General features: G+C 38.6%; 1 protein-coding gene across 8 annotated transcripts in view; it reads right to left on the reverse strand.

Annotated features, from left to right (window-relative positions):
- mypn (myopalladin) overlaps window positions 1–25,577 on the reverse strand; it is a 294,291-nt gene that overhangs the window by 19,849 nt on the left and 248,865 nt on the right. For all 8 annotated transcript variants that reach the window (XR_009507421.1, XM_059947325.1, XM_059947327.1 and 5 more), the window contains 5 exons: window positions 21,325–21,546; window positions 18,962–19,111; window positions 16,221–16,303; window positions 14,499–14,616; window positions 3,074–3,281 (listed from right to left, as the gene is read on the reverse strand). Coding sequence is in view for 7 of the 8 variants with exons in the window: in XM_059947325.1 (XP_059803308.1) it covers window positions 3,074–3,281; window positions 14,499–14,616; window positions 16,221–16,303; window positions 18,962–19,111; window positions 21,325–21,546 (781 nt within the window). In the remaining variant the exon portion in view is untranslated. The remainder of the gene's footprint in view (window positions 1–3,073; window positions 3,282–14,498; window positions 14,617–16,220; window positions 16,304–18,961; window positions 19,112–21,324; window positions 21,547–25,577) is intronic.

Raw genomic sequence — 25,577 nt, forward strand, 5'->3', positions numbered from 1 at the left:
TCGAATGGAGTTTTTTCCTTCAACTGCAGTTACCGACTCCGTGTCGTAATTTTAGCGCTGCATGTAGCACACCGCTACACTACATCTAACCCTTTCCTCCTACATAGACTCCATTTTTCTGTCATCCATGTGCCTACCTAAGAGTTTCTTAAATGTCCCTGATCTATCTGATTCTACCATCACCCCTGGCAGTGTGTCCATGTACTTAGCACTCTCTTTGTGAAAAATAATACCTGGGACATTCATCCTATACTTTCCTCCAATGATCATAAAATTATGCCCCCTTGTTTTAGCCATTTCCACCCTGGGAAAAAGGTCTCTTGCTATTCACTCAATCTATGTCTCTTATCTTGTACACTTCTATCAAGTCACCTCTCATCCTCATTCATTCTAAAAAAAAAGCCCTAGCTTGCTCAATATATCCTCATAAGACATACCCTCCAGTCCAAGAAGTATCCTAGTAAATCTCGTAGTGAGACCATACCTGGAGTATTGCATTCAAATCTGGCCACCCTGTTATAGAAAGGATGTCAAGTATTTGGAAAAGGTGCAGAAGAAGTTTGTGCAGATGCTGCTTAATTAGAGGGCATGTACCATAAGGAGAGTTTGGACATACTTGGGTTGTTTTTTCTGGAAAGGCAGAGGCTGAGAAGAAATCTGATAGAATTTTATAAGATTATGTAAAGCATGGATATAGTTGATAACCAGTATCTTTGTCACATGATTGGAATGTCTGAAATCAAGGATGTGAAAGGGGGTAAGTTCAAAAGTGATGTGAGGGACTTTTTTTTTACAGGGAGTGTTAGGTGCCTGGAATGCACTGCCAGTGATGGTGGTGGAGGCTTTTAGGCACTTGAACGTGCAGAATATAGACATAGTCATTGTGTAGACAGAAGGGGTTAGTTTAGTTAGGCATTTGATAACTAGTTTAATTATTTCAGCTGTGGGCTGAAGGATCTGTTCTTGTACCCTACTGTTTTATATTCTAAATTTTTTCTCTCTCATTTTAAACCTCAGCGCTTCTGTTATGTACTCCCTTACCCTGGCTAATTATTTCTTCTCATTTTTGTATACTTCCAAAAGGTCACCCCTCAGTTTCCTACATTTCAGGAAAAAAGTCATAGTTTGATTCATGAATCTTTATAGATTCATGGTTCATAACACATTAATCAGAAGAAGCAGCATCTATTCTGTCAAGCTACTTGGAAATTTACTCAACCTTAATTCTTTTAAATACAGACCTAGACTGCTTAACCACAGTCTGCATAATATCTCGTCAAACCTATATTCCCATAAATTAATCTGGTGAATTTCATTTAACTCTCTGTCACAAGCAGAGAAGGCATCTTGGATATGGAAACCAGAACTGTACTCAATATTCCACATGCAGTGTCATGAGGGCTGTAAACAATGTAATAAGACAATTGTAGTCTTGTACTCAAATACACTTGTCATAAAGGCCAAGATACCATTTGCCTTCCTAATTATTTGCTATACCTAGATATTAGTTTTCAGTGTTTCTTATGTGAGAGCAACCTCTGAATTTAAAAAAAAAATTCTATTTGGACACCATTTGAAATATATTCCACTTACCTATTTCCTTCTACCAAAAATGAGTGGCATAACTTTTTGTCACCTCTTCACAACCCACAAAGGCACCTAGATTTGTCCAATTAACAAAGCTGGATAATATAACATCTGATCTCATCACCCAAATCCTTTATAAAGATTATAAACAGCTGGGCATAAAATGTTTATTTCAATTCCATATGCTCTAATTTTGTTTCATAATTTCTTGTGTGACATCTAGTGACAATCTACTGAGAACCTGAGTATACCATATTCACTGGTCCTTCCTTTTAATTTGCTAGTTACCTTCAAAAATCCCCAATAAATTTGTCAAATACGAATTCCCTTTTATTATAGTTTTCTAAGTGCCCTTGATTGACTCCAGCAAATACTTGTGCTCACTCATATCATTTGCTTCCAGCAAGATTAAAAGGAATAAAGTGAAATTTTCTTGATGTGGGTGAAGTGCAGTTGTGCCTTGGAAACTGTTGGATTATACTCCAGCAATAGAGTGACAAAGTGAGATTCAATGAAGTTAAGATCTGACTACCATTTAGAATGCCTTCCTTGACATAGTTTGGCATTACACAGTTGTGTGTACAGCAGCTGGAAGATTTCATCCACAGGCAAAGATGCCTCATGAATTGATACCTGGTGAAGTTCAAATAAAATAATTACTCATTGGAAAATTAATGAAGATTGTCTTCTGAGAATTATTTTCTTCTTATATTTTCTATTAGTTCCTTATCCTATTGTTCAAAGTCTCTCCCAGGTAAATGTTTCAATATTCAATTCAAAGAAAAAGACCTCCCAAGATCATCCATCCCTACTTAACACAACTTAACAAGAAATGCACTTCAGCAACTGTTATACCGTTACTTTTCAAACAAGAAATTATTAAACAACGAATTAGAGCATTTGGAATTGAAGGGAACATACCAATTTTTTTAAATGCTCGAGGAGATCTATAAGGGTATCAAAAATAGAAGATATAATTCAACCACTAATCTGTTAAGTTTCTTTTACGCCACTTAGTATTTGTTTAATATAAAGCAAGCAGAGACTGAAGCTTAGAATTTGAAAAATGCCAGGCTATGAACTTATCATTGTGCACTATTACCAATAATTAGCCTGGTCTGCTGCTACCAATTAATAGGTACATATACACAGATGATCACCTTTGGAACCTAGGTCACTCATTTTGAACATGAGGACTCCAGTTGGCAACTTCAAAAGTAACTGCTTCAGAGCCTAGTATCTCGCACACACATAGTAATTGCTAGACTAGGGTTACCACATTATCCTGGCCTACTCTCTCAATTATACCTCTTCAAAACGTAAATGAATTTGGTCAAGCAAAACTTTATCTTTGAAATACAGAAAAATGTTATTATGCTTTTGCTGTCCAGCTTTATTGACAAATCGACAAATTCAATTAGTTATCTAAATTAATGGAAACTTCCTATTTTAATAGAATTATATCATTACACAGCAGTAGTCTTACCTACAATAGATAGTTCCAAACTGAAGGAACTTTGTCCAGCTTTGTTTGTTGCAATGCATGTGTAAGTACCCACATCATTTGCTGTCAGATGATCAATCAAGAGCGAATGAATACCATTTTCACGCACGAGCATCTTGTGGGTCGCATCTGGCAAGACTGGTTTACCATCCAGCAGCCACATGAGATCAGGATTTGGCAGACCACTCACCTAAAAGAAAGAGAATGTATTTTAATATCCTACAAACCACTTAAAACCAGAACTGTTCTGACTACCTTTTCAATTTTACCTCTAACAATAAGCATTACAATAGTTCTACTTACTTTATGGTATTTTAAATCAGTTTTGCTTCATCTGGTGTTACATAAATTCCTTTGTTTCTCTACCCTTCTTCAGATCCTTATTTTATAACCTCATTTTATAATTCAAATTTTAATATTTCAGTTAATTGGACTGAAATTCGTTGGGCAATTATCCGCCAGTTCTCCAGGTTTGATGACTTCTAGTAATTTAATGTGGTCCTTCTCAATACTGACCAACATTTTAATATTATGTCTCTGATTTTATTTTAATTTGAAATTCTAAATGTTCATATAAATCATTTTCAGTATTATGGAAACAATCATTTCCCCCCCTAGTTATTGTGTTCTTTCTCAAAACCAGTTAGCTATCCCTTTTGCTAACTCCAGGTATTCTGATCTAATTTACTATCTCTTATCTGAAGGGAACAGAAGTATTTTGGATTTTGAATATTTTCAGATTTTGGAATATATAATAAGATAGCTTGGGATCACCATCATTTCCATCTCTAAATTTATGAGCTCTTGGTAAGCAGATTTTGTCTTACACTTGTTCATCATATGTATGTACTGAACAGTAAAAATTATTACATACCCTTAATATAATGAAAATATAATTGTGCAACAACAGTACAGCAGCACTGGGAGAATACCCAAATCAGCTGTTGTTTTGATGCTGTGTTTTGATTAAAAGGTTACAATACACTGTAGATGTATTTTACTTTTGTTTCTAGGGTTTATGTAAGGTATAAAAACAATCATCATTGTATACCTTTTCAGGCGTTAAGATTTTCATCAGTCATGCATTAAAAATTTAAGGCCATCATGTAAGGTATAAAAACAATCAGCATCATAGACTTGTTATGGTGCTAGATTTCCATGATCAGAAGATGCTTTAATAATTTAATCTCATGCCTTTTCTTCAATTTCTGCAACCAGCCTGCTGAATATTCACAGTTACCTTCAATTTTCAATTCATCGTGATAGATCTTTGCTTGTTTCATGATCAGCATACCATTAAGTGGCATATGTTCACTCTGATACTAACGATACATGATCGAGATCTTCATGTTTTGCTTTATGCAGTGTTTTTCTATCTTACATTAACTTCTGTTTTTTACATACGTGAGGTCAGTTCTCAGAACTGTCTGTGGTATGCAGAGATCTGCGCATTGCCTGGGAACCTTCTCAGCATTTTGTGGAATTTTACATTTGTGACATCATGGATTTCAGAACTTCAGATAATGTGTACTCAACCTGCATTACATTATTGAAGTCCTTTTAAATGTTACAACTACATCATTCTTGTCTATTCTCTTAGTAACACTTCTTCAGAACTTCAGTGAGTTTGGTCTAGCAAAGCTTTACTTTTGACATCAAAAAGAAAGTTTGTTAATAATATAATTTTAGTTACACAAAAATTAGTAGATAATCCAAATATTATGAGATAACTACAAGTTGATGACTTTACATCAATGGTGTGAATATTACAGGTGAAAATCCTAAAGGATAGAATTTATGTATGTGTATTTGGTAAGGTGGGACTGATCAGGGATAGGCAGAGTGGCTTTGTGTGGGCGGAAACATGCCTCACTAATTTGATCAATTTGTTTTGAGGAAGTATCTAGGAACATTAATAAAAACAGGTAATAGAGGTTGTCTTATATGGAAACTCATGGCTGACTGATCCAAAAGGTTAAAGCTTACAAGATCCAAGCCAATTTGGCAATTAGGGCCAAGTTTTGCTTGGTGATAGGAAGCAAAGGTTCAAAGATCCAAATTAATGTCAGAGAAATGTATACAATATCCATCCTGAAATGTTTTTTCTTCACAGACATCCATGAAAACAGAGAAGTGCCCCAAAGAATGAATGACAGTTAAACATAAGAACCCCAAAGTCCACCCCAGCTCCCCTCCCTCCAGCGCGTAAACAACAGAAAGCAACAATCCCTGCTCCCCCCACTGACAAAAAAAGAGCAAGCGTCGGCACCACCACCGAGCATGCAGTGTGAGCAAAGCAATAGCAAAGACATAGACTTTTGGTTACCCCAAAGACTTTGCATTTCACCCAGCATTCCACATCCCACAAGTTCTCTCTCTCCCTAATAAGGGAGCACAGGATGGTGGTGGGAGAATGTTTTCCTGATTTAAAGTCTATGACCAATGTTGTGCCACAGAAACCAGTGCTGGGATCTGTGATATATAGTAATGAATTAGATGTGAATGTAGAAGGTGTGATTAAGTAAGCTTACAGTTAACCAAAAGTTAACTGTAACTTTTGTGGATACTGAGGAAGGTTGTCTGAGTCTACAGCAGGATATAGATCAGATAGAAATTTGTGGCTGAGTAGTACTGGCTGACGGAATTAATGCCGGTGAGTGGAAAGTAATCCATCTTGATCAAACAGTAAAGTGCCAATGAATGATGTACAGAAGTCCCTTGGGGGTTCAAGTTCACAGTTCTCTGAAAATGCCAACACAGTTAGAAGAGTGGCGGAGAAGCTACATGGCATGATTACCTTTTTAGGACAGGACATAGAACATAAGAGTTATGTTGCAACCTTTACAAAACTTTGTGTGGAGTTTTGTGTACCATATAGGAATGATGGGATAGTTCTGGAGAGGATACAGTGGAGATTCACCAGAATGTTGCCTGGATTGGATGACTTTAGTTAATGGGAATAACTGGATATGCTGAACATGTCTTCCATGCAGTGAAGTCAGGTGATGGGTGTTCTGATGGAGGTATGTAAAATTATAAGAGGCATAGGGAGTTAGTTAGACTTTTCCCCATGATATGGGTATAGAGGGCATGGGTTTATGAGGAGATGAAGGGATTTAAGGAGATTTGAGGGGAATTTGTTTCCAAAAATAGTGGTTGGTATTTGAAACTTGGAGTCAGATACTATGTTTAGGAGAGACTTAGACAGGTTTGTAAATTGGCAAGGTATGGTAGGATATAAACAAAATGTAGAATTAATGAAGACAGATAAAAAGGTTGGCATGGAAACTGTGGGCCAAATGAACCATTTCTGTTTTGTTTACCTTGAGTATTAATAACTACTAGATTTTGCTTTTCAATTAAGATCTCAACTATTACTTTCTGAATCCAGCTTCCTCCTGTTCTTATCTGTGAGGATAGCTATAACATGAACCACAACAACTCAATTTCCACCATTCCTTTTCAAATTGCATTCCAGCCCTCTCATCTTTCCTGCATCTTAAAACTATCTTGTTTTTCCATTCTTTCCTAGTCCAAACAAAGCATCTTCAACCTGATATATTAAATCTGCTTCCCTTTCCACAGATGCTACCTGACCAATTGCACATTTCTGCTTTAGTTTCAGGATTCTAGCATCCAGTTTCTTTGTGATTTCAAAGGTTTCAAGGGTACATTTAATGTCAGAGAAATGTATACAATATACATTCTGAAATTCTTTTTCTTTGCAACCATCCACGAAAACAGAGGAGTGCCCCAAAAAATGAATGACAGTTAAATATTAGAACCTCAAGCCCTCCCAGCTTCCCCCTCCCACACATAAGTAGCAGCAAAGCACCAATCAAAAAATAAGCATCGGCACCCACCACCGCGCACTCAAGCGTACAGTAAAGCATCAGTCATATTTCAAAGTCTTTGATGGCTGTAAAACTTTTTAAAAATATTTTAAGGCTATGAGAACAGTACTAATGCATTTTCTTTTTTTTATTCAATCATATAATTCATCTATTTTTACCACAGACACTTGATTGCATTCTAATTTTGAAATCACAATGACTCTCCTGAGAATAGGTATTGATACTCTCACATTTTCCCTGATCCAGTTATCCTAAACTTCCACTGGATTCCAAAAATCTACTGACATCAATGAATGAGCATAAAATTTCTCTAGAATAGGTAATTCAAAAGATAAACTATCCTCTGAGTGAAGACAAATTTTCTGCTGTCATTCACAAAACTTCAAGCCTTTATCCAAAGACTTATGTGTTAGGCTACCATGTAAGGTGAAATAACCTCACCATCCACCCTGTCAAGTCCTTATATATTTCAATGAAGTTATCTCTCATTCATCCAAAACAGTAGATTGTAGGTGAGAGTAGTGACAGTTGTAATGACTGATTCTTGAGCCACAGATTCTCTGGTAGATACCATAGACAGTGGTCAATATGATGTTGTGACTATAGATGTCCAAGTCCTATTTTTTTTTGGTCATGTTTGTATCTATAAGCTACGGTAGTTGTCTTATTCTTGATGGTAAATACTGTGTGCTGGCCTATTGTTTTTAGGCTTTTCCTTTTAAACATATAGTCACCTAGAAGGTCTTTGTTAGCATGGTCTATGCCAAGTCACATTCCTGAACTGTTCTACTGTTCCAAGAACTAAATAACTAAAATACAACAATTATTTCCATGGCAGTTTGTGACCGACTCACAGATCACCTCACCTATCCTTTATCACCACATTGGAAATTGTTAGATTCAATGGAGGGAGCCATTGCTTTCAAGCAATCACATAGACTTTGGCTAAAGAGAAACTGGTAATATATGAATCGCTTAAGGAGTAAGTATTTTTTATGTATCTACATTACAACCAAATTCTTTCATTGTGTTGGTCCATTCTCAGTTTGGAACCTCATTCTCATCTTTCCAGTCACTCTAAAAGTCAGTGGCACACATAAGCTGTTATAATTTTAACTCCTCTTAAAAGCATTGACTTTCCAGAAATTGGAAGTACCTTGAGTTGAGCAATATTGGTTTTACCTTTGTATTAACTAAGCACTCTCAGACAAATAGACACACAACAGCAGGTGCTGTGATCTAGAGCAAAAAAAAACAGCTGGAAGTGGGTCAGACAGCAACAGTGGAGGCAGAGGCTTAGCTGAAGTTTCAGGTCATGCAGGGTCTTGATCCAAGGTTCACCCTTCTAAAAAATTTAGATGGTTTTTGTTAGCACGGTGTATGCTCAAGTCTATTAATGTCTATGCTATTAAAGTTCATATATTTCAGGATGTAAAGGCTATTTTTGGTTTTAAAAGTTTTTGAATTAATTTATAGAGAGATACAGCAGAGAAAATGACCATCACTCAGCCACTTACACTAATTCTACATAAAGGAGGCAGTGTAAGCAAATTTCACACAGACAGCACCTGAGGTTGGGATTTTGCCTCTACAAATGCCATCTGATCTGCTGAGTTCTTCCAGCAACTATTTTAAACACACTCTTAAACAAGATCTGAGCTTGAGAAACAGCCGAGAAATGGACTGGACAAATGGAAAAGTTAAATATGATTAAAAAGGTCTCTTGAAGTTGCAAAGTGCTGCCCAGTCATGCATACATATAACTTCTGTACTGACCGTCATTGATCTGAACTTCAACTGTTTCTTTTTCCACAGATCTCTGACCCGTTGAGTTGTTCCAGCACTCTGTTTTTATTTCAGATTTCTACCATCTGCAGTTTTTTGATTTCTATTAGTATAGCTCAGGCATGGGCAAACTACGGCCCACGGGCCATATGCGGCCCGTTAAGCTTTTTAATCCGGCCCGCAGAACTTGATGAAATTATATTAATAAACCTTGTTAACATTTTTTCCCTGCAATTCTGGCGTTTTCCCAATAGATGACACACTCTATATACATTTGTGGTGACCCATTTCCTGGCACATCCGAACCGGCTCACAATTAGCCAGCATTTTGGCTAAGGGAGATAGCCTACGGGGGTTTGCGAGCACAGAGCTTTGGAGCCTCTGCGCCATGGGGGGCAGGTTGAGGGAGGCTTAAAAGTGAGGCTGGGGATTTCGAATAAAGTTTTTTTCTTCGACTGCAGTTACCGACTCCGTGTCGTAATTTTAGCGCTGGATGTAGCACACCGCTACACATTGACCTTTGTTGAGGTGCAGCATATTACTCCACATTTGCGCTTTACTCTTTGTTCAGCTCGACCTATTTGTGTGAACAGGCGTTCAGCGTCATGAACATCAACAAAGCCAGCCAACTGACCAACACCTCAGATCCATCCTGAGAATCGCCACAACAAAACTAAATCCAGACTTTGATGCGCTGGCTAAAAAGGGAGACCAACAACACTGTTCCCACTGAAATTAAAAATAAGTTTCTTCATTGTGTTATGTAAAAAATGCATTTGAAAATATTTTTTTCAATAAGCCTTACATGTTACATGTCATTTCTGTTAAGTGATGGACATGAGTAGTGCGCAGGTGCATGTACATTCTCAAAATAAAAAATGCGCTCCAGATCAAATAACGCGCTCCGCATACTGGCGCGCTGTCACTGTTCTGTCTTTGTGCTGGTCGTTGTTGAGTTTTGACACAGGGGACAATTGAATAAGAAGGAGCAGGACAAGTAGACCTACATCTCCTACCGTTTTTGAAATAAAGACAGTCAGGAGGAGAGTGATGATGATAATATCTTGAAGGATAACAGAATTTTCAGCGTTTTAAAAGTCATTTCAATAAATAGCTAAATATCATGGGACTTCAAAGACAGATATTTTGTTGTAATGCATTTGTTCATTTTCAATTGAAATTAAAGCACATGTTTTCTACATATCCCACGATATTTTATTTTCTCTTATGTGGTGTATTACCAAAACACTCCGTCCATCTGCTCCTCGTCCGGCCCCCCTGTCAAATTTTAGAACCCTTTGTGGCCCACAAGTCAAAAAGTTTGCCCACCCCTGGTATAGCTCTTTCAATTTAGCTAACTGTTCAAAATTATTTCATAAAAAATTAAGGTAAATGTGAAAAAATATTTGCTCAGTTTAGTTTTTATGGTGTGTACTTAAAACAGGAATGAAAGGGTTACCATATGAGGAACATCTGGCCGCTCTTGGGCTGTATTCCCTGGAGTTCAGGAGAATGGAGGAGTGATCTCATAGAAACATTCTGAATGTTAAAAGGCCTGAACAGATTAGATATGGCAAAGTTATTTCCCATGGTAGGGGAGTCTAGGACAAGAGGGTACAACTTCAGGATTGATGGACATCCACTTAGAACAGAGATGTGAAGAAATTACTTTAGTCAGCAAGTGGTAAATCTGTGGAATTTGTTGCCATGAGCAGCTGTGGAGGCCAAATCACTGGGTGCATTTAAAACAGAGATATAGATAGGTTCTTGATTAGCCTGGGCATCAAAGGTATAGGGAGAAGGCAGGGGAGTGGGGATGACTGGAAGAATTGGAAAAGCCCATGATTGAATGGTGGAGCAGATTTGATGGGCTGAATGGCCTACTTCTGCTCCTATATCCTATGGTCTTACAAAGGCAGAAAGATGGTGAGTTCAAGCTGTGAATTGCAGAGTATGGGCTCTTGGCAGGTGAAGGACTGGCTGGCAAAGTTGCACTATTAAAATGGGAGATGAACGGAGAACAAAATTAGTGGAGAATAGGTATTTTTGAGGGCTGTAGAGCTGGAGGAAATCAAAGTGAAAAAGAAATGAGTGAGTGGTGGAGAGAGTAAGACAATGGAAGAATTTGAGAGGAAGGTGATTTGGAAGATGCTTTCACAATGAGCTATGAATAAGAAAGAGACATGGATGGATTTTTGTGAGGAATCAGAGGTACAGTAATTGCAGGTAATTCTCTAGCCAAGATTGAATGGATATTAATGGAACCAGAGAAGTATAGCTCTAAGGACAGTGAAGAAGAGTAATCAGCCATATCACCTAAGTTAAGGAAGATGAGGATGGATCACTGTGTGGGAGTTGCAGTAAAGCAAGGGTTAAAGACAACATGCAGGCAAGGATAGCCTGGGGTATTTATAGTCAATCCAGACCTCCGAAGTGAGATGGCTAGAGCCACGGCTGCTTACTGCAGATGTGATAGGAGAGGATAATTGCAGCAGTATGTCAGTAATCTAGACAAGTGGGGCCAATGAAGTGAGATTTTTTATAGAAACGTCTTTGAAGAATGTAGCTTCTCTCTTCACAGTAGGGGGTGCCAGAGACAGATGAGAATTTAGCAATAGAATGGAAGGTTGTGAAACACATATAACTATGGGCCAATTGCTTTATTAACTTTAAAATATCATTAGTTGTCAGCTTGTAGTTTCTATTGACTTTTAGCCCCTCTACTGTGAATACCAATTGACCAAGCATACTCAGATTGTATGGACTGAAATGCTTGAGCATATAGACATTAAGAAAGAGGATGTGCTGGAACTTTTGAAAAGCACGGAGTTAGGTAAGTCACTAGGACTGGAAGAGATATACCCCAGGTTACTGTGAGAAGTGATGGAGGAGATTGCTGAGCCTCTGGAGGTGATCTTTGCATCTTCTTCAATAGGGACGGGAGAAGTACTGGAGGATTGGTGGGTTGCAAATGTTGTTCCCTTGTTCAAGAAAGGGAGTAGAGATAACCCAAGCAATTATAGACCAATGAATCTTACTTCAGAGATGGGAAAGTTGTTACAGAAGATCCTGAGAGGCAGGTTTTATGAGCATTTGGAGAGACATAATCTTATTAGGGATAGTCAACATGGGTTTGTGAAGGGCAGGCTCTGAATTCTTTGAGTATGTAACAAAACACATTGATGAAGGCAGAGCAGTGGATGTAGTGTATATGGATTTCACTAAGGCATTTGATAAGGTTCCCCATGCAAGGCTCATTCAGAAAGTAAGGAGACATGGGATCCAAGGGACCTTGCTTTGTAGATCCAGAATTGGCTTGTCCACAGAAGGCAATGTGTGGTTGTAGACGGGTCATATTTGTACTGAGGTTGGTGACCAGTGGTGTTCCGCAATGATCGGCTCTGGGACCCTCCTCTTTGTGATTTTTATAAATGACCTGGATGAAGAAGTAGAAGGGTGGGTTAGTAAGTTTCCCAATGATACAAAGTTTGGAGGTGTTGTAGATAGTCTGGAGGATTGTCAGAGGTTACAGCGGGATATGGATAGGATACAGAACTGGGCTGAGAAGTGGCAAAAGGAGTTCAACCCAGATAAGTGTGAAGTAGTTCATTTGGGGTCAGTCAAATTTGAAGAAAGAATATAGTATTAATGGTAAGACTCTTGGCAGTGTGGAGGATCAGAGTGATCTTGGTGTCCATGTCCATACGGCACTCAAAGCTACTGTGCAGGTAGACAGTGCTGTTAAGAGGGCGTATAGTATGTTGGCATTCATCAACCATGGGACTGAGTTCAAGAACCATGAGGTAATGTTACAGCTATAAAGACCTTTGTCAGACCCCTCTTGGAGTACTGTGTTCAGCTCTGGTCACCTCACTACAGGAAGGATGTGGATACTTTAGAAAGATTGCAAAGATAATTTACAAGGATGTTCCTGGATTGGAGAGCACACCTTATGAGAATAGGTTGAGTGAACATGGCCTTTTCTCCTTGGAGTGATGGAGGATGAGGGGTGACCTGACAAAGGTGTACAAGATGATGAAAGACATTTAATCGTGTGGCTGGCCAGGGGCTTTTTCCAAAGGATGAAATGGCTAACATGAGGATGCATAGTTTTAAGGTGCTTGGAAGTAGGTACAGAGGGAATGTCAGGAGCTGGCGAATGTGGTGGAAGCAGGTACAATAGGGTCTTTTAAGAGACTCTTAGATAGGTACATGCTTAGAAAAATAGAGGGCTATGTGGTAGGGTAATTATAAACAGTTTCTAGAGTAGGTTACATGGTCAGCACAACATTGCGGGCTGAAAGCCCTGCAATGTGCTGCAGTTTTCTATGTTCTATGTTTACCAAATGGTCAATATCCATAAGCCAATATTGTATAAAAATAACATTTTTCTGTCCTGGCTTCAGAATAGTGTGACAGGGGCCATGCTGATCTCCTTGTGCACAAGTAAAGTAAAATATGTTTGAGCAGTAAATTTGTTTCTAGTCCCATTATTGGTGACGACACCAGCGGGGACATTTGCTATTTGTGATACTTATTAACGACTTTGATATGAATGAATGAGGTATGATGAATAACTTTGCATAAAAATCGGTGGTGCCTTAAATAGAATGGAAATTTGCTTAAGGCTACAAGATAATCAGATGGAAAGTTGGGCTAAGAACTTAATCCAATAATGCAAAGTGATGCATTTTGATAAGTCACATAGGGATAGGACATATACAATAAATGGTAGGGCATTAGGAATGTTATTCTACAGACCTGTACAGTTCCAAGTCTTCAGTTCCCTGAAAATAGCATCACAGGTTGATAGGATGGTGATGATTGCATATGGTATAATTGCCTTCATAATTCAGGATGTAGAATATAAAAGTTGGGATCTTATTTTGCAACTAGGTTTTCTATGTTTCTATGTTTACAAAATATCAGCTAGCCAGACTTTTAGTATTGAGTGCAGTTCTGGTCACTACGGGTAATTGTGCTGTAGAGTATTCAGAGGAAAAACACCAGGAAGTTGCCTGGAATTGAGGGCTTTATCTATAGGGAGAGATTGGATAGGCTAGGCTTGCTTTCTCTGAAGTGAAGGAGTTTGAGGGGTGTAATGTCAGAGATATATAAGATTATGAATCACTGTTTTATAAATTAACTATATAATTAATGCTTCATGTGCTGATAGAAGTATTGAAATCAATACCACAATACTGTGCAAACAAAAGTACAGTGAGTTCAGGTTAATAGGGACAACCATTTATTTAGGACAACTCTTTAAAAAAAACGAATGCAGAAAATGGCAAGGATTCCCTTCATTTATTTGGACCTATGCTGCTTAATTGAGATAGGAGACTGTTGTCAAACAGTTTCTAACTAGGGTCAGTTGCATGCACTTATATGGCTATTATACTGTGCTTAGAGTAAAGAATTTTATATAGTGTCATTTGTTTGTGCTTGTGTTTGTGCATTTGGGCTGATGGATGCTGATTTTTGATAATTCTGTTATTTTTTATTTTGATAAAAAAAGTTCGGATCCTTGTCAAGATGCCACTGAAAGGTTTGACACTAGCTGAAAAAATAACCCTAATGGTACAGGATTTGTTATCAGTTAAGTGATAGTTTGTCCTTTTTATACCTTTTTAACTATTCCATGAAACTTTGGCTAATTGGGGGAGCTGCTTAGTTGGGCCAAACTGTATTGGTCTCAAAGTGTCCTGATGAAACAGAATCCACTGTATTTTCATTTTAAACACTTTTTCTATTATCTGAGCACTTACCTTGCAGTCTAATCGACAAATTTGTCCTTCGTGCGCAACCATGTTACCAGGTGCCTGAAGAAAATGCGGGCAGAAAAATCGCTCCTGTACAGGTTCTTCTGACACACGAGACCTTGTTCTATTGTTCAATACATAACACATTGCATTGTTATAGAAAATGATATTTCCACTTGACTTAACAGAAAATTACAAGCAGTGAAATGTGCTGTTAAATTCAACATTAAATTCAATAATTACAGGAGTCAGTAGAATATTTCTGTACAAGAAAACATGATCATAAATACCTTTTTCATTTGCTAAATCATTGAGAAATTCATTTATAACTTGGATTATCATGATCTTAACCAACATTTTTAATTGATTTGATATGCTATCACTTATTTGGTTTCTTCCTTGAATTATGTAGCTGGCTTATATTTCTAATCATCTATTCATTTTCCTTGAAAGCTCCGTTTTCACCCTTATCTTCTCTATTCGTTTATAGTATTATTGAGAAGAGGCAGTATTTGAAAATAAGGGACATGTTTGTTGGGTTATGAGAAACAGACAGGAATGGGTGGAAATTACAATTCCATTGAATAGCACAGTAATTTCAAAGGGCCAGGAGGGTAATCAATGGGGAGGGATGAATGGGATTAAATTGCAATGGCAGTTCTTTGCCCAACTTTTCATCTGATCATCCTGGCACGTATCCTTGCAAGCAGAACAAGTGCTATACCTGCCCCTACATCTCTTCTCTCACTTCCATTCAGGGCCCCAAATAGTCCTTCCAGATGAGATGACATTTCACCTACAAGTCTGCTGGGGTCTTCTATTGTACCTGATGCTCCAGCTATGGCCTCTGTATATCGGTGAGACACAATGTAGGTTAAGAGACCACTTCAATGAGCACTTATGTTCTGTATGCCAGGAAAAAAAAACAGGGTCTCCCAGTGGCTACCCATTTTAATTCCATTTTCCATTACCATTCAGACATGTCAATCCATGGCCTCCTCTACTGTCACGATGAGATCACACTTAGGTTGGAGGAGCAACACCTTATATTCTGTCTGGGTGGCTTCCAACCTGATGATATGAACATCAATTTCACTAACTTCTGGTACCCTCTTTACCATTCCTCATTCCCTTTTCACTCTCACTTTTTCTCCTTACTTGCCCATTACAAGCCTCTAGTGCTGCTCCTTCCCCTTTTCTTTCTTTCATGGCCTTCTGTCCTCTCCAGGACAGAAGATACCCCCTTCTCCAGCCCTGTAACTTTTTCACCAATCAACTTCTCAGCTCTTAACGTTACTTCACCCCTCCCTTTATTGGTTATACTTGTCACCTTCCTTTCTTCCTTTCCCCCCCTCACCCCCCCCCCCACCCCAACTTCTCATGTTTTTTTTCTTCAGTCCTGATGAAGGGTCTCAGCCTGAAACGTCGCCTGTACTCTTTTCGATAGATGCTGCCTGGTCTGCTGAGTTCCTCCAGCATTTTGTGTGTGTTGCTTGGATTTCCAACACCTGCAGATTTTCTCATCTTTCGTTTAGCATCATTAGTATTTTGTGGACATGGAAGGAAATTTCCATGTCGAAAACTAAATGAATTTAGTATTTAAGACACAAATGTTAGAAATAATGGCAAATTGATGATACTCAAAAGAGCCTTTTACTTCAAGTGTGTGGAAATCAAACTCAAAGAAACAAAGATACATGTTACTAATATGAAGCTCAGAACACCTACCTTTGGCTTTGAACAGATGGGACTACACGGCCACGGAATGGAGTATTCTGTACCATGAGGTGACCAGAGCAACTGGTTCTTCCCTGTTTACCAAAAAAAAACCCAGAATATATTTACAATAAGTTCTAGTTAGAGATGATTTCAGCAAAAAAAAAATTGAAACAAATGCACAGGCCAACATATACCATTCTGTGCAGAGCGGAGCTTCATTCAGAAACCTGTGTTCTGACCTGCAGTACTTGCTTCTATTTTGTGATTTTTTGCTTGATAAAAGGGTAACTATGAAATTCTACTGATTTCTATTGTGAAATATCACGAGACCAGCATAAGTTGGAAATACTAGGCAAACCAGTCAATCGTTTTTGGGTTGTTTTATCAACCATCACAAGTTGAGTATAAGGAATTGTTGCCTTGAAATTTATCTTGTAATGTTTCCTATTATGTTGTTTCATTGGACACAATCGTGATTTTAGATTTCTCAGAAACAGTATGCTCACAGGCTATCAGTTCATTTCTATTGTGGTTTCTCTTTACATGGTAAGCAATCTATGGCAATTATGAGGAGGAACAGACTGTACCATTGTGCCTGACACTGCTATCTATCACCTCAGATCCTGACACTGACATAGCAGAAGAAAGCAGGTTAATGACATGTACAATAGCAGAGGTATTTGTTACCATTGGGCTAACATCAGGTAAAAGACATTGGCTGTCTGATAATCCACACAAAATGCTGGAGGAACTCAGCAGGCCAGGCAGCATCTATGGAAGAGTATAGTCGATGCTTGGATTTCCAGCATCTGCAGATTTTCTCTTGTTTGTGCCTGTCTGATCATTACACTTCCTTGAGGGAAAATTCACACATCAGAACTGCTCAAGCAGTTCTGGTAAGGACTCTGATAGAGACACATTTAAGAGGAGGGGATGCATGCTGAATTATTTAACAAGTTGTCAGGCCTACTTGGTTAAATGTATAAAGATGGCATGGAGAATGGAGAAACTCATCCCACCTCTCACATAAAGATGTTTGGTGCTAAGAGCCACTCTGGAGGGTACATGCATTTTTGTAGAAGGGTCTAGTGACAATCATCTTAAAAAGTGACCACTGGGTCAAGTGACAGCCACCAGCAATTCACAGGAAAAGACTTTCTGGTCAGTAGCAGTTAAAACTGACCTAATTATGGCTTTGCTTCCTGTTATGTACAAATAGATTGTTGTTTTTAGAGAACAGAGAGATGCCACTCATGAATAGACTGCTGTTCTCCAGAACACAGAGATAATACTTGTGAATTTATTTCTTTTGTCTAGGATTGTAGGGATATCCCTTGGGCAACACAGGAATCAAGGATCAGATTGCAACACAGCCAGAACAGAAAGGTGAACACTGGTAAAATAATTCTGGAAGCAGAGTACTCTGATGTAGAAAGTACTATTTTGTCTGCAGGCCAAAATGCAGGGAATGCATTTTAGGTTCTAATAGTTTGGAATACTATTATTAATAGGGTACCCTATGATATTTGGTAACATTTTGGAACTTAGCACTGCTTTTTTCTTTTCTCTTCCCTCCATAAAAAGGTCTAAGCCTTCCAGCTTGGTGATTGAAAACTTCTATAGACGTACCATGGAAAACATTCTGACAGGCTGCTTCACTGTCTGGTATGGTGGGGACAACTGCACAGAACTGAAAGAAGCTACAGAAAGGTGTAAAATTAATCAGCTTCATCTGGGGTACTAGCCTCCATAGTATCCAAAACATCTTCAAGGATTTATGCCTCAGAAAGGCGATGCCATTATTAGGGACCCCCATCACCCAGGGCATATCCTCTTCTCATATTACCATTAGGAAGAAGGTACAGAAGCCTGAAGGCACACACTCAGTGATTCAGGAACAGCTTCTTCCTCTCTACATATGATCCCAAAATGAACATTGAACTCATGAACAGTACCTCACTTTTTTAATATATGTTCTTTCTGTTTTGCACTATTTTACTCTATTCAATATACATATATATATACTTACTGTAATTGATTTACTGTTTTCTTTCTATATTACCATGTATTGCATTGAACTGCTGCTGCTAAGTTAACAAATTTCACACGCACGCCGATGATAATAAACTTGATTCTGATTCTGAATTACAGACACATCAGGTAAAAGGCACAGCCTAGTAATGGCAAAGGGTTGGGTCACTGCTCTCTTCTCTCATTAAAAAAATAACTTGCACATTCTGTCCCCTTGCACTTCAGGAGCTCTATCAACCTACTCCATCATAAGCCATGATTGAATGACAGAGCAGTCTTGATGAGCCAAATAGCCTAATTCTGTTTCTATGTCTTATGATTTTCTCACAGTCCATTCACTTGGGAACAATGCACAACAATAACATGTTAAAAAAAAACTTTACAGTAGTTGAAACATTTCCACGAAGGTTCAAAAGGGTATTTAAACATCCGACAGAGTTTCACTGATGTTAGTTAATCTAGAAAATACTAAAATTAATTGGCGTTTTTAATGAAAAATATATTACTTATTCTGATTATTCTGCTGAAAGAGCAGTCTGGAAAAGCTGATAATATAAAAACATACTGAAACTATTAGCACATTGGGGTCTCTTGATAACATAATTATGTAGTTTGACTTTTAGACCCATCTATTTTTGATGCATGATATCAATTGCATGAAAATAAAAGACATGCTGAAGCATACCACATGCATTCCTCGTGAAGGTCTTGGTACTCACCTGGGGATTTGCTGCCATAACTGTGTAATTTCCATCATCATCATTCGTAGCTGATTCGATGTACAACATGCATGTACCATCACCTTCCCGCTTCATTTTATAATGTTCATTCTTCTTAGAAATCTGTTTACCATCTTTAAACCAATATACCTTTGGGTTGTAAGGTACAGGAATAAGTTATTAGAGTCCTTGAGAAATTGAACATGGAAACAGACTCTTTGGCCTAACTGGTCCATGCCAACCACAGCATCCTCCCTGCTAGTTCCAGTTGTCCACTTTGGGCTCATAACCCTCCAAAACCTCCCACTCCATATTCAGTAACTATCTAAATGCCTCTTAACTGTTGCAATTGTATCTGCCTTGACCACTTTCTCTGGCAGCTCATTCCAGGTAGTCACTACCCTCTGTGTGAGAAAGTTACCACTCATGTCTCCTTTAAATCTCTCCACTGTTATCCTGTATCTGTGCCCTTTAGATTTGGACACCCCAGCCTGGAGGAAAAGACTATGACCGTCCACCTTATTCATATCCCTCATGATTTTATAAACTTCTATCAGGACACCCCCTCATTCTCCTTCATTCCAGGGATTAAAGGTCCAGTGTGGCAAATCTCTCCCTATAACTCAGACTTTCTAGTCCAGGTAACATCCTCATTAGTCTCTTCTGATCCCATTCCAAATTAACTATGTCTTTCCTATAGCATAATAACCAAAACAAAATACAGACTCCAAGTGCGTTCTCAGCAATGACGTAGATACTGTAACTGTAATATAATGTCCCGAGACCTATACTCAGTGTTCGGACTGATCAAGGCCAGCATGCTAAACATCTTCTTCAACACCCTGTCTACTTGCGTGGTTGTTTTTAATGAAATGTGCACTTATTCTCCCAGGTCCCTCTGTTCCACAACACTCATCAGTGGCATGTACAGGTCTTATTCTGGTTTGACTGTCTAAAATGCATCATCTTACACTTATCTAAGCTGAAATCTATTTGTTGTTCCTCAGTCCATTTCCCTAATTGATCAAGGGTTCTTTGTAGAGGTACCCCACTAATCATAGGCCTCCAGTTGGAGAATCACCTTTCAACTATCACCCTCTGCTTCCTATAACTGAGCCAATTCAGCCTGCATGTGGGGCTTGAAATAAAGCCTTGCTAAAGTCCATATAAATAATGAACAGTATCCTGCCTTCATCTATCCCTTTAGTTACCTCTTCAAAAACCAACCACAACCTCCCTCACAGAAAACCACATTGACTATTCTTGAACAGGCCTTGACTTGTCCCTCAGAATTCTCTTCTGTAGCTTCGCCACAAATGAAGCCTGTAGTTTCCTGGCCTGTCTTTTCTACTGGTCTTGAACAATAAAACAACATTAGCAGCTTTCTAGTCTTTTAGACATTCATCAGTGACTAACAACAAAGCAAATGATTTCTTCCGTGGCCTCCCAGAAGATCCAGGGTGTACTTAGTCAGGCCCTGGAAATTTGCCCACCTTAATGTGTTTTGAGGCTGCAAATAACTCCTTTCTTGTGATATGTATACTTTCCAAGACCTCCATACTTATTACCTACATATCTTTGGCATCCATGATATTCTCCTGACTAAACTCCAAGGAGAAATAGACATTAAAAATCTTGGCCATTTCCTATGGCTTCATACATGGATGGTTGTTGGTGGTCCTTTCCATGCCTTGTGGAGCATCATGTGGCAACCTTGCCATTTCTTTTTTGCTCAATTGCTAGCTCAATGCTCAACCCAGCATGAATGGAAAACATGAAAGGAGCCAGCTGGATTTGAACTTCAAGATCCAGTGCAGATGCCACTACACCACCATCTATACATACTGGCTCTGATCATTTTTAAGAGGACTACTCTCTCCCTATTCATTCTTTTACTGTTTTTATAATAGAAGAACTTTAACCCTGCCTGCCAAATCCAACTGCGTAATGAGATGTAATCAGTTGTACTTCAGTAGGTATGTATTTGCATAAATAAATAACAACTGTAATAAACACGGAATCAGAAGGATAAGACCATGAGACATATGAGCAGAATTAGTCCATTAAGCCAATTGAATCTGCTCTGTCATTTGATCATTTCCCTCTCAACCCCAAACTCCTGCCTTCTCCCTGTAACCCTTCACACTCTGATTTATCTTTCAACCTCCACCTTAAATACACCCAATGACCTGGATCTACTGTGCCTGGAGCAACAAATACCAGAGATCCACCACCCTCTGGCTAAAGAAATTTCTTCCATCTCCATTCATTCTAAATGGACAACCCTTGTTCCGAGGTTGTGCCCTCTGGGCCTAGACTCCCCCAATGATAAGTTTAAATGTTTTAAATAGTAAAATACTTACTTTTGGTACTGGTATGCTGATAAGTTTGCAGCTGATGGTTACTGGTGATCCTTCAACCACCCGGAAATGTTTGAGTTTTTTGTCAAAAATTGGTGCAATGCACTTCCCTGTAGGAATATCTTCATGTTCTATTTCATCGTCAGATTCATCCACAGGAGTCCTCTCCAGACGGAATTCAATTTCATTCATAAGTCTTTGTTCAAAATTGGACACTTTGTATTCCTGGAAAATGAAGCTTCTGTTAACTGATTATAAAGTATTAAATTGAAATACAAAAGAAACATTTTTATATTAACTGCGGTAAAATCCAGCATTTTGAAAGAAAAGTATTTTGGTGAACTCAATGTCCATTCAGGAGGCTTACCTTGCAACAAACTGCACCAGTTGAAAGATACAAGATAGAGCAATGAGAAATAAAGAACCTAATGTTGTTGGTGGAACAAAACTAATGAGTTTTATTACTTTTGAAAACTACATTGACAAATAAATCAATCTCAGGGGTGTGTACTGGATAAAAATCAATCAATTTCCTATCTATTCTAAGATGGAAATAATATAACTGAACATAATATGAGCAGTAATTGATGTACTGAAATACAGAAGCAGAATTTTAATCTTCCAAGAGGCAGATTTGAATAAGAAGTAAAATACAAAATATCTTAAACGCAAAAACAACTCACTTCAAACTAGCCACTGGATCAGTGTGGGATGTAGGCATTGTCTGGTGGAGAGTCAAATTTGTCTGCAGGAGGCAATCACTCTTTGATACATTTTAACAGTGCTTATGTTAACAATTTCATTCTAGCTGACAAAAGGTGCACCTATATTAAGGCTGAGACAGATACATGGAACTTGCAAATACCCCCCTAAACAACAACTATGCCATCAACAAATCACTGATCATGTAAAATCCTTCCCTTGATTCAATGTACCTATGGTCTTCAATATTCACAGACTCCTGTGTATTCTTCTTCATCACCAATGTTCTCCCAAGTTCACTACATTCTTCCCCTCTCTTTTCACATCTCCTGTCTCTCATTGATAGTTTTATTTTCCACATCCAATGTCTCTTGACTTCCCACCAATGTCTTCTCTAACTCCAAACAATTTTGATACCCCATCAATAAGCCTTGAACTATGACGTGATGAGAACATTGTGAAGCTAAGATTAGAATAAATTAAAGAGACGGTCTTCAAAAGTAGTTAAAATTTAGAGAAACATGAATGAAAATGAGGCGCTTAAAGACAATTTTCTGAGTGGAGGGCCCTGCCTTGAATGTTATAATTGAGGAACTGAAGATTGCACGGGATTGGAATTGGAGGTAAAAAGGATTCCGATGGGAATTAAGCATGCATAGGTCCTGGAGATAGTATTACAAATGAAGGTTAAGAGTTTGAAATCCATGCAGTGAAGTATAGAGAGTTGGTGCAAATCAATAAATCTTGAGATAGAAATCACAGAGGATTGTATTGTTCAGTTGTTTAATTTATATGGATCTTTGCAATAAATAATTATCTTGTTAATGAACGAAATGATCTTCCACTTTTAATTAAAAATAATTGAGTGAAGGTACTTTTGAAACAGGACAGTTTGAAAGAACTTTTAACCCAACAGATAAAAAGAAATTAAACTGCAAAAACACATACAACAATAATATGTTCATCTAGACAACACTGCAACCCAAGGACTGAAAGTTCTCCAAGGATTTTGAAACACAAAAAACAAATTTACTTTTTAGTGACCATGAATGTATGTTTCAGAAAATTAACACACTAATTCCTCCTTTAGCTAGCTGAAATGTTCCCAATGCCACATCTAAAAATTAAAGGAAAAATGATACACAGCTCTGAAATGAAGGTGAATTTTTTAAAGTGTGGCTTTCATCTTAATCTATTATCGACCAGCACAGTTGTTGATTCTATCAAATATTTAAAGTCCTATAAATATAAAATCACTCTTGTGTCCTGAGGAAAACTTGTACAGAAATCTGGAAATAAGAAGGAACAAAAGTTTATCCATAAATTAACCCAACTGGATGGTAGATAAATGTAGTGGATAGAAAATGGAAAATTATTGCATTTAATGCATACATGTGTGATTAGAAAAGTGACTACTTATATGGGATAGATAGGTTTGATCATTGAAGAATTTTGTGTTTGTGTGGGTGGATTAATTAGACAGATTCATGGATGAGAAAGATAGAATGGTAGATGGTAACTACTGGATTTGGTTCTTACTAGAATGGATTTGTTGGATGGCAAGATAGATTATATAGGTAGTGTTGTCAGATTACTTAATTAGATCAAAACAATAAAAGAATCAATATTATGGAAGAAATTGAAAAATAAATTAGTTGGATGGGCCAAGTTAATAGAAAAGTTTGAATGGATGGTAGATTGCAATAGAAAATGGATGGATGGAAGTGACCAAAATGTTAGTGGAGATGGTCAGATTGTTGGTTGATTGATTAGATGGATCAGAAGGAAAGTGGCTTGGGTTACCGAGATGCCTTAGCAGCACAGGACTTTACGGGAACAGAGCCCTTTCTCTGCCAATTTCTAGCCTGGTGGATGAATACAAATGTGCCAAAGCAAAGCTGGAAATGACACTCAAAAAATCTTGGGATCCAATCGTAAGAGGCATTCCTCCTGCTTTAGCAACAGGAAAGAAATGGACCCCAGCCACAGCAGTACTGGAAGCAGAAGCTGCTCTCCAACACCAGGACATAGTGGGCAAAAGGGCAGAGGAGGCTTTGGCCTTAGAGAAATGAAACCTACCTGGCAAAAGGCTACTACAACTGGACGCTGGCACCTGGTGGTGGAGGAGATGTGCCACCAAAGAAGAAGCAGCCAGATGTGCCAAAGCAATATCCTAAGCCAAGCAAGGCTGCTGGATGAGGTGGGAGGGTACTGAGAGGAGGAAAATCACATGGAGTGAGCTGTGAAGCATGGAGTCAAATAGATTGAGATTTATCATCAGAGCAACATATGATGTCCTGCCTTCTCCTGTAAATCTTTGGCTGGGAGAGGATCCAGCTTGTCTTCTGTGCGCAGTTCTGGCATCCCTCAAACACATCTTGGTTAGTTGCAAGACGAGCATAATACAAGGCAGGTATACCTGGAGACACAACCAAGTGCTGTGGTGTTTGGCAGCTGAACTTGAGTGTAAGAGAGTAACCACCAACACCAGGCCTCTCAATGCCCAGACAACGGTTCCACAACTATTATCCTTCATCTGGGAAGGAGAGAAACCAGGGGCTAACCCCTCGCCTCACGACTCATGCCCACTGCGTGCAGCCAGGGACTGGGAAATGTGTGTCAATTTAGGCCAGAAACTTACCTTCCCGTCTGAAATTGCAACAACCAATCTGCGGCCTGGCCTGGTCCTTTGGTCCAACTCCTGTCTTTATCATCGAGGATGCTGTGGATGAGGCTTGCGAACGAAAAAGGCTGCGACATGCTAACCTTGCAGTAGAAGCAGAGGAGCGAGAATGGAACGGGAAAGTGCGCCCAGTTGAGGTGGGCTGCAGGGGCTTTGTAGCCAGTTCCACCATAAGGCTGCTGAGGGAAGTAGGATTCAGAGAGCAGGTCCATAGGAAGGCAATCAAAGCACTTGCTAATGCTGCCGAAATGAGCAGTCACTGGCTGCGGCTGAAAAGAAGGGATGCTGTCTGGGCTGCCAAGTGACCATCTAGAGACTAACCATGTAACACACACCCAGGTCTGATCAGCCTGTGGTGGGCCTGCCTCGGCTGAGGGTGTCTTGTGATAAAAGGCCTAAACACCCAGTGATGTTGAGGTACACCACTCAAGGTGTGTCATAATGGTAGTAACATCATCTAGTGGTCATCTTTAAAAACTACTTCCACTCAAGTCAAATGCAGTGCAAAAACTTTAGGGATTGTAACATCCAGCCCTATTAATCAAATTGATAAGATGGATGTAATTAAAAGATATATTAATGGATTTGATGGAGGCATCACTTGCACAAATCATTAAATTTGTAGGAAGAATGGAAAAATGATTCTGATAGTTTAACAAATTAAGTAGATATTGAATTGGTATGAATTACATAATGATAATGTATTATGTCTTGGGCCCAGCATGTAGGTACCTTTACAAAGCACAGCAGCACCTCTACTTTTTTTAGAAGTTGGCAAAGATTTGGCAAGTCTTTAAAAACTTTTACAAACTTCGATAGATGTGTGCTGGAGGGTATATTGCTTGGTTGCATTACAGTCTGGTATGGAAAT

The sequence above is a fragment of the Hypanus sabinus genome, chromosome 22, assembly GCF_030144855.1.
Source record: "Hypanus sabinus isolate sHypSab1 chromosome 22, sHypSab1.hap1, whole genome shotgun sequence".
Taxonomy (NCBI): Eukaryota; Metazoa; Chordata; class Chondrichthyes; order Myliobatiformes; family Dasyatidae; genus Hypanus; species Hypanus sabinus.